This window comes from Belonocnema kinseyi, chromosome 1 (genome assembly GCF_010883055.1).
Source record: "Belonocnema kinseyi isolate 2016_QV_RU_SX_M_011 chromosome 1, B_treatae_v1, whole genome shotgun sequence".
Lineage (NCBI taxonomy): Eukaryota > Metazoa > Arthropoda > Insecta > Hymenoptera > Cynipidae > Belonocnema > Belonocnema kinseyi.
In genome coordinates, this window is record NC_046657.1 from 61,824,083 (window position 1) to 61,834,456 (window position 10,374).

General features: G+C 38.6%; 1 protein-coding gene across 1 annotated transcript in view; it reads right to left on the bottom strand.

Moving 5' to 3' along the window:
- Positions 1-7,259: 7,259 nt before the first annotated feature.
- Positions 7,260-10,374, bottom strand: part of LOC117177946 (DNA repair protein RAD50-like) — a 12,645-nt gene continuing 9,530 nt past the window's right edge. Inside the window, exon 6 of the mRNA XM_033369077.1 lies at positions 7,260-7,408. Within this exon, the coding sequence (XP_033224968.1) occupies positions 7,260-7,408 (149 nt within the window). The remainder of the gene's footprint in view (positions 7,409-10,374) is intronic.

Below are 10,374 nucleotides of genomic sequence, written 5' to 3' on the forward strand. Positions count from 1 at the left end.
ACAAAATTTTAAGGGTAACCTTTTTTACAATGTATAGATTTTTCGAATCCCTGACACTATGTCGGTCAATATTCAGTATTTCCTTATATCACAATGTATATCCTATATTGGAATGGCAGCTTCTAATGTGTCCCCTATAGGTTTACATTTTTCTTACACCTTCTTCTATATTCCTTCACCAACACCCCATACACTTACTCTAGGGAGATGAACAACTCGGTTGCTAGGCTAGTGTTCACCGCATGACATGGTCCGCCGAAACTCTTTCAGAATACGAGGCAGGAATCGAACCGGCAAGCCGACGGAGTGGGTCCAAAGCCTACGCTCTAGCCCCCACGACCATCGTCCCACTATGTATATCCTATATTATTCAAACAATAATAATATTTTTTTATTAAATTAAAATATTCCTTCTCGCTCGTCAGTAAGATATCGTTGGGGCCAAGGGATGGTGTCGCGACACCCGCGAGACAAACCAACCATTCTTTCAATATCCCCTCTTTTAACACGGTAGCCACGACGCAGCATCTCTTCCCCGATTTTCGCGAAAAACCAACTGCCATCGCAATATCCCCTCTTCGCGCGCGCCAGCCACTACGCGACATTGCTATCCGCTCTTCACACACAACGTGCGAGCCTCCTCCATAAATTAAGGAAGAGCTCTCGCCGGTCGTCACTAAAAACCGGATCAACCATCTAGATAGCACGAATTCGCAGCGGAGCTGCCACCCAGCATGCAACACGAAATCACTACGTCTCAACACACGTCGGACCCAGACGCACCAAACCGACAACGACATTCGCCCTCGTGAATTATCCGCCGCGATACCGTGCACCCTTTTGCCTCTTTCTGGCAATCCTGAGCTGCATCCTGATTTGTAATGACGTAGGACTGGTCTCAATTATTTTTTTAAAACACCTTTATTCCCTTTTCAGAATACGAGGTGTGTCCAAAAAATAAGGTGACTTTATGGTTTTCTCAAAAAATATTCATTTATTTCTCAATATTTATGTTGTCCCCTTCAAAGTAATCCCCCTCAGATATAATACACTTGTGCCAACGCTTTTTCCAATCATCGAAGCACTTCTGATAATCATTTTGTGGTATAGCCTTGAGTTCTTTCAGCGATGCAGTTTTTATCTCCTCAATCGTTGAGAATCGATGTCCTTTCATGGGTCTCTTCAGTTTTGGGAAAAGAAAAAAGTCGCTGGGGACCAGTTATAACCCTTTTGAGAAAATCAGGATCATTATTGACTTAATTCAACATCTCCTGAGCGATGGTCATGCGATGGATCTTTTGAGCATGCCTTGAGCCAAACGATATGCCAACATCTTCAGCAACTTTTCCGATGGTAATTCGGCAATTTTTCAACAACATTTCTTGCACTGCTTGAGCGTTCTTGAATCTTCTTGAATCTTCTTGTCACATAATGAAAATTGTGTGTAAAAAATTTGGCTCTGTTTAACAAAATCTGGATGCGTATAAAGATCATACGTTTTAGAACACTTGATTTTATATATTTTAAGGCTTAAGACGATCTCGGGGTACCGGAGCCTGTCCTATCCCTCTGCAACTTTTTTCTATTGTTCGACGCTGGACTCGGTGTCGAAGCTAGACGGCTCTCAAACATCGGCTTCTGCATTAAGTTACAGGGGACATTTAAATGGAATATAGTGTATGAACTCTGTATGCGCTCTACCATTGAGGTCGAGTCGAAGGCGCGCACAATGGAAGGAAATGTACTTTTTTCGTTCAAAAATGTTCAGAGCCTTCAAATTTGGTCCGATTTTTAAATTTTCTTTTAAATTAAAGTTCATTGTACTCTAAAAAAGCTTGACGCTCTATTAACTGATCAGTTAAATTTTATATTGTCTTAAATGAATATTTAGGGTCTCATGTAATACATATAATTTGTTCATTATTCCATTTATTTATTATAAACTAATTTTATGAACAAATCAGAAAACCGTCTTAGTATCGGTAACAAAATTAATGTGGGAATGAAATTTAATTACAAAACTAAGTGAAAAGTTGATAATAATCATTGAATTATTTTTATAAGCAATTCTTGTGGCAAAATATTAAAATTGAATGTTTTATCAAAATTTTGAATTTGTTTATCTAATTTGGTTATAAGACTTTAAATTGTTATATTTTATCAAATATTATTGAATGAGATACAAAATGAGATACAAAATATATTTCTGATAACCCTACGGCTATAACTTTACATAGTGGCCGATTACGAAGTTCAGCTAGAAGTGCACGCTATATTTTTTCCCTTTTCAAGTACCTAGTATGCATCCAAGTGTCCAGATTGGTCGACTACGGCGCCCAGTTGGTGTGCTATATATTTTTTCATATTTTAAGTACCTACTGTGCAATTATAACATTATTTACTTTTAGTTCACTGAATATAATATAGAAAATAAATCAAGAAACTGCTTACCCAATACAAGGCGAAAGGTTGTTCACTAAAAAACTTTTGAATTTTTCGAGGCTCTCGATTAGAATACATCTGTTTATATAATTTTTCCATAATATTTAAATGTCTTTAAGCCTGCTGAACACTATTAAGTAGGTTTCGTAAGTATCTCAGTGAGGAAGTATGTATGTGTCTACCTTTAAAAAGACACAAACACACGCACCTTTCAAACAAATCTTTTTAATACTTTGACCTTTCTTTAAATACGTATAACTTTTAGTAAATTTACCCTTTTTTTAACACGGAAGAACAGACACACAATAACAGCGGGCGATGTACGACGTCTTCTGAACAGTGAAAGAGATACGACGTTTTTTGAAGCGCGAGAAAGGCACAACGTCTCTTGGGCAGTCAACGAGATACGACGTCTTTTTAATCTGCGAGCGAAATACTACGTCTGTTCAGCCACAAGCTAGATACGACATGTATTGGAACCGTAGCGAGATACAACGTTTCTTGAAACAAAAATCAGACACTACGTTCTGCCACTCACCCGTCGAATTAGACTCCATACGTGCTTAATTTTGTATAAATAGTATACAAATTTCTTTATCTAACGTACATTACTGTGCATTACAGTTGCCCAAACATTTTAACACGGCAACGCGCCTTCGACTCCAACGGTATGGTAGAGCGCAACAGAGTTCATACACTATATACCATTTAAATGTCCCCTGTAACATAATGCAGAAGCCGCCGGTTGAGAACCGTCTAGCTTCGAGACCGGGTCCAGCGATAAACAATAGAAAAGGGTCGCCGAGGGATCCAGCAGGCTGCGGTACACCCAAATCGTCCTAAGCCCATTTTAAAAACTGTACCCCCTCTCCCTTCATCTCATCATCCTTTGATATTCTTACGACCTAAACGGGAGCCCAGCTGATTCGTAAAAACTGCACCTATGCTACATTCATCACCTGACCCATTCCTTCGCATGTCGAACCCGAAACTCTAACAACCTTCTCTGGAGCCCAAAGAATATATGTACCAAATTTGGTGACGCTATTCAAAACTTTTTCATTTGCATAAGCATCATTAGTTTTAGGCTACTTGAGTTGATATACGTATATAGATATACAATCAATTTTATTTTGCATTATTTATTTTAAAAAAGCTATTAGGAATTAGCGATATGGGTTCCGCTGGAACCATTCCCAGCGCTTAATCTACACGTGTCTAAATTTTCAAGTCGGATCTATGGAACGGTGTTGACGGTATCAAGCGACCCCCTCCCACTTTCTGCTATCTCCCTCATACCCCCCTCTTGCAAATATTATTTTTTATATATTTCAATAATTGCCCTATCCCCCCCCCCCTACTTGTGTGACCTGTTCGAGAGCCTAAAGAACAAGCATAAAAAATTTGATACCGATTGGTCAACAACTGCGTCAATGCCCCCCTCCCTTGTCTTCATCGCTTCTATGTCCCCTCATACTCTAACGAACTGTCCAGGAGCCCAAAGAATGTGTATGCAAAATTTGGTGCCAATTAGTTAAAAGCTACAAACGTACTACTTCATATGTCCTAAGCTTTCGCCTCCCCCCATACTGTTGCGACCTGGCTGGTAGCTCAAGGAATATGTGTGATCAATTTGGTGCCAATTGTCAAAAATGTGGATTTCCATAAGCATCATACGTTTTAGACCACTTGATTTTATATATTTCAAACAATTCCCCCGCTCCATCTGTACCTAAATACTCTTTCAATCTATTTGTGGCCCAAAGAATAAGTGTGAAAATCTGATCCAGATTGTTCAGAAACTCCGAATGCCCCCTGCCTATCTCTACAACCCCCCCCCCCCCCCCCCCCCCCCTTCCATACTCTTACGACCTGTTTTGCAACCAAAAGTGTATATATAAAATTTAGTTTTGATTGCCAAAAACTGTAGATTTTCATAAGCATCATACGTTTTAGAACACTTGATTTTATATATTTTAAGATATGCCATCCCCCCCTCACACCATCTGTACCTAAATACTCTTACAAAGTGTGAAGTCTGAAGTGTGAAGGCTGAGCAAATTTACTATATTCAAATGTCAACTGTTTACATCTTGACAATTTGTGGTGACGATTTGAATCGTTCTTATTAAAATTATTACTGAAATGAATAGAGCGAAGGAAACGTTGTAAGGCATTACAAATTAAATTGTGCATTTGATGAGATCATCAAATGTAGAAATGAGTAGCGTCGTTCTCACTATCGAGGGAAAAACGTACTCAATATCGGGAGTTCGCAGTACTGAATTTCGCAGTACCGCGAATCAAGTGTACTTAGATTAATTGATCAGAGCGTTCCTGTTGTCGTAGAATAAATATTCTACTGAAATTAAAAGTTTCGGAGTTTAAATATGAAAATAAATCGTTACCTCTACCAGTAATTTCCAATAATTTTCCTGATAAGTTACAAAATTTTCCAGTATGAAAAAATAAAAAGCGATCCCATAAATAAAAAGGGGAATTTACCGGTACTCTGCAGTTTGATAGCCTCCCATTCAAATATTCAATGTGAAACTAGAATTTCCTACCCGTAATATTTGAGACATATTTCTGATTATTAAAATGAAAAATTCTTAAGGTTAACAGAGTACTTGTTTCGTAATATCAAAAGCATCATATGTTTTAGGCCGATTGATTTTATGGATTTAAAACCTGTGCCCCTCCCACACCACTACATCTTCCCCCAAGTACTCTTTCGACCTGTCCGAGAGCCCAAACAATATGAGTCAAAAATTTGATGCCACCTGCCCCACTACTTACTCCCCCCCCCCCATAACCTTAAGACCTGTTTGGGAATCTAAAGAATATATGCACCAAAGGACCCCGCACACATATATAGAACATATGGTCCCAGTCAAATTGTCTGAAAGTGTACTATAATATAGCTTATAACATCTTGATCAAATAAAGTCGTTATACATAGGGTCCAAAAAACGCCAGGTTTCGAGATAGGAGGAACCAAATATCACTTTCCATGGATGCGAGAGAAGTTCCACGGACCCTCGAGGACTGTTTGGCACTAAGCTCAAGGATCATGCTGAACTCGCTGTCTCTTAGATATTTTGTAGCCTAGGACCTCCTAATTGATAATATTTATGTCATGCCCAACTCTCTATCCATCCAGTTAAGGAAAGAAATCCGAGAAATCAAGACAATATTACCACGATATCAGTGCACAATCCTGTCAATTAAGACAATAGCAGAGTATTATCCAGCCAGTTAAGGCAATATTAAAGAATGATCAGGTTAATAATAGCAATATTCTGATATTTTCCAGCCAGTTAACGCAAGATTATTTTGCCATCCGGCCAATGAGGCCAATATCAAGAAGTGTTTAAACCAGTTATTGGAACATTAGTGTATGGTTTAGTAGTGGATGACGCTTTAGGCCGTAAAGACAACAATGAGAATTAGTTTGCTGAAACTAAACATATATCGCTGATGACGCGCATATCCTAAATACCAAAATATGCTTGCTACATGCGCACATGATCCGACTGTCCTGGTCCCAGTTTTGCAAGTACAGTAGTACCCCAATTTTGTGCTTCATCCAGCTGTAGCTCTTGATCATCGACCGCTTGAACAAAGTTATCTTCTACTTTGGATATGCAGATCTGTTATTTAGTTACGCGTCTGAAATGAGAATACACTCGCACTGATTAAACCCGGCTTATCGACAAATTCGACCAACTACAAATCTTCCATTCCCTTATGATCAAACTTATCTTGGATGTAAGTCGTGTGAGATTCAGCTGATAGATTCCTACCAACAGTCCACTCAGATCATTCATATGCAGCCTCAGGAATTGAGCTACTTAACGTTCATTAAGATGAATCTGTCATTACTGGTATGCAGTTTGTCAATTCTAATTCTGGCCTCAACGACGTTGAGTTTACGTATGTTTCGTAACATTGTTTGGGCGAAGTTTACGGTCGCTTTAGCCATCTGTATACAAGGACGATACTTGTTGAGGATCACCCCAGCAACACGGTAAAAATTGCCGATGTTAATGGCATGGATCATGTTCATCAGATTTCCAAAGAACTTAAAAACAGATTTTATGTGGCCATTTTATGCCTTTACGATCTACCTTGTCTTAGTGATGAATATTGAGTTTTGATTCTTCTTGATCAAATTGCCTTTGCCCACAAACAAATAGAGGTGGCATTTTATGATTAATGCAAATATTTTCTAGAAGTGGTAGGGCATCACGATAACCACGGTTCACAATAATAATGTCATAATTTTAGAACCATTCTCGCACCCCATTAACATCGATTCCGAATTCAAAGCTTACACGAAAACATCATCAAATCCTTGTCACTAATACGGCGATATACCCATCGATCTTTTACAGCATCACGTACAGCATCGCAATACGTGCCTAAATGGATGGAATGTAAGGCTAATGTTATTCTAAAAAGAAACTATACGTAAGGGAATCAAGTCGCTCTTATCCTACTAAATATTTGTTATATATAGTATTTAAACTAACCCCATATGCCATCCCCGTAGTTTAGTCTAGACAACGTAATTGACGGGAAGGGTACAACTGTGCATAAGCCCATCTGTGCACGTCCATGGTCACAGGCAGAACTGTGAATCGGGCCATCTGTGCACATCTACATTTCGACGTACACAGTTGGGAGTCGCCCATCTGTGCATGTCAACCTTTAGTAAGGTACCATCTGTGCACGTCGACATTTAATAATTTTATATTATTTTTATTTTTTATTTTATTTAGCTATTTAGGCATTTATTCGACATTTAGACATGCTCAGTTGATAGTCTCCCATCTGTGCACGTTAAAATGTAGACGAGCATAGCTGGCCTGGTGCATAGTTGTGCCTGTGGCCAACAACGTGCTTCCACCGATGTGCACAGATGGACTCATGTACAGTTGCTCCGTGCACAATTGTCCGTCACCTGCAATTGACAGAGCCTTATTAATTAGTTTGAATAAGTCAATACGCACTTAGTGATATTTAATCACATTCGGTTTGTGTAAACCTGATCCGAAAACTACCAATTAACATTTTACAGTACTGAAACTACCCCCCGGACACCTTTCTCATACTTAAGTCTTGACGACGTAGTTAGTAATACATGATTACTTAGTCTGAATGGTGAATTATACTCACGGTAATGTTACCACAAATTCAGTTTATGTCGCCATGATCAGAATTAATTTTTTTACGTAAGGTAAACTACCCACAGACACCCGTTCAATATCACAGTCTTGACGACACGGTTAATAGGACCTGATTAATTAGTTTGAATAAGTACGTACATAATTAATGATGTTTCATCAAACTCAGATTGTATTAGTTTAATCCAAAAACTCCCAATTAATTTGTTTAAAGTAGTTACACTACCCCCACACACACTTCTCACAGTTTAGTCTTAACGATGTGATTAATAGGACCTGTTTAATTAGATTGAATAAGTACATGAAATGCGACCTACGATGCAACTCCGAGAAAAACTATCCATCTCTAAACCTTCAGTTCTAAATATTATCGATCAGGGGACCCTAAAATACAAAATATCAATGGAACAGTGAATTGAGAATGATTCCTCAGCATGGTGTCAAACAGTCCTCGAGGGTCAGTGTAACTCTTCTCACATGCATGAAAAGCGACATACGATGCAACATCGATCCCAAACTATAAAATATGAATGGAACATTCAAGATGATCCGTGAACGTGGTGCCAAATAGTCTTCGATGGTCCATGGAACTCCTCTAGCGTCTATGAAAAGTGACATTTAGTCCCTCCTATCTCAAAACCTGGCGTTTTTTGGACCTAATGTCTCAGGACTTTATTTAATCAGGATATTATAAACGACATTATACTAGAGTTTCAGCCAATTTGACCAGGACCATATTTCCCATAGATGTGTGCGGGGTCCTTTGGTAACGATTGGTCAAAAACTGTGGATTTGCATAAGCATCACCCATATCAAGCCTCAACTCCACAAATTTGAGTTTTATATAGTATAATACATATAAATGTATTAATTATTACATATTATTGTATGTTTATTACATTTATTTATGTACCTCGGCTTAGGATTGTTTAATGTGAGATAAAAGCAGTAATTGTACTAAGCCATGTTTGTTAACACCTGCAAGTGTAAAAACGCTTCATAACTAAAGTGTAGTGCAAGGCTGTGAAATCTGCACGAAGAATACGAGGTGCTATTCAGGTAAATGCCACATGCAGCTAAAACGTGAATAATGTCAGTGCTTCATTATGTGCGTTGAAATGTGGGATTTTTCAATTTGAAACGAGTAAGTAGAATCACCACATATTGCGTATTTCACAATTAATTTTTCGAATCAAAGCGAAGGCTACATTGATCTAGGGAAAATCAAAATGAAGAACCTCATTACATTAATAGAGAAGACTTAACAAGACACAAGATAGCAATTTAGCAAAAATCACAGCGAATGAGTATGAATTCATATGAAAGTGTGATGAAGGTGAAATCGAAATAAATCAATAAAAAATGCATGCGTCAAGACTTTAACCAGCCATCCCTCTTGTATCAGTCCAAAGTATCATCGGTCTAGGGAAAAATGTACCGAATATGTACAATAAATTGTACATGCTCCTATAGTTCGTTTATCTTTTATAGATTAAAGTGTATAAATGAACTCTTTCTGAAACTCGCTATGACGAATTGAAGCTAATCAGAATGTGTATTTTACTGTCACGAATTCAGACGCATCAAACAATGTTTGGATTTTTTTTCTTTTTCCTGACGCATTGAATTAAAGCCGCTGACTTTAAATTACTGCACCGTATTTGTACGTATAAAAAGATAATAAATGTACATAACATCTTCACGAATTTACACGCATTGATCCACTGTTTGAATGCGTAATTGTCGGAAAGCGAGACTTGTGGCGTGTTTTGGTATTTCCAAATTCAATTCGTCTCAATACTTTCTTTTTTGCTTGGTATGCATAATATACGGTATATGTGTGCTCCAAATTGCAAAAAACATTATTTTTTTAGGGAAAACATGTGCGAGAAACAATAAACAGTGAAACATCAACTGTGCCTACCGAAGATGCTGTGACTACCTGTAATTGTGTGCACCCCTCCATCCCTCAACAATAATACCGTAGTAGAACATCAAGTGGAATACCACAATACAAGAGACAGTGGCGCATCTCTTTTACAAAAGTACGCTCTACCGATAGAAATCTCAAACTATATGCTAAAGATTCTCAAGGCTCTGAAAAGTTCTTAAAAATTGTCCGCAGACACTCAGGTTCATATCTTTAAAGGCCCAGTACAAAGCAGTGGAGGAGGCTGCTGAAACACTCGGGAAAATGCATGAAATCTTATCTATCTCGAATACTCACTCTTGAAAGCCCGGATTAAGAAAGCACAAGAGAAAAACATTCGTGAACAGCTCCTCGATAAGAGGATGCACGGTATTTTCCACAGAAATGTGAGGGATCAGTCAATGTCTTGTGAGCTAACGTTTGCTTTCCTTAAATCGCCCGGATTGAAGTCTGGTACGGAGGGTTTCATTTTTGCTTGCCAGGACGGTGTCATTTCCACCATACCATAGCGTCGCCACATTTTGAACCAAGACATTCCCGATGATAGCTGCAAGGCGTGCCATGCACACCCCGAGCATTTAGCTCACATACTATCTAGTTGTCCAACTCACGCGGGAACGATCTACATTCAAAGGCACAATGCGGCAAAAAGAGTGCTTGATCACCATCTCTGTCACTCCTACGGCATTAACCTTAATATCGCTCCTCTAAATGCTCCTAGGGAAATCGAGGCAATTGTCGAGAATGGGAAGTGCCGCATATACTGGAACTTTATATTCTCCACAATTCCTTCTGTTGCACTCATTGGGAGCG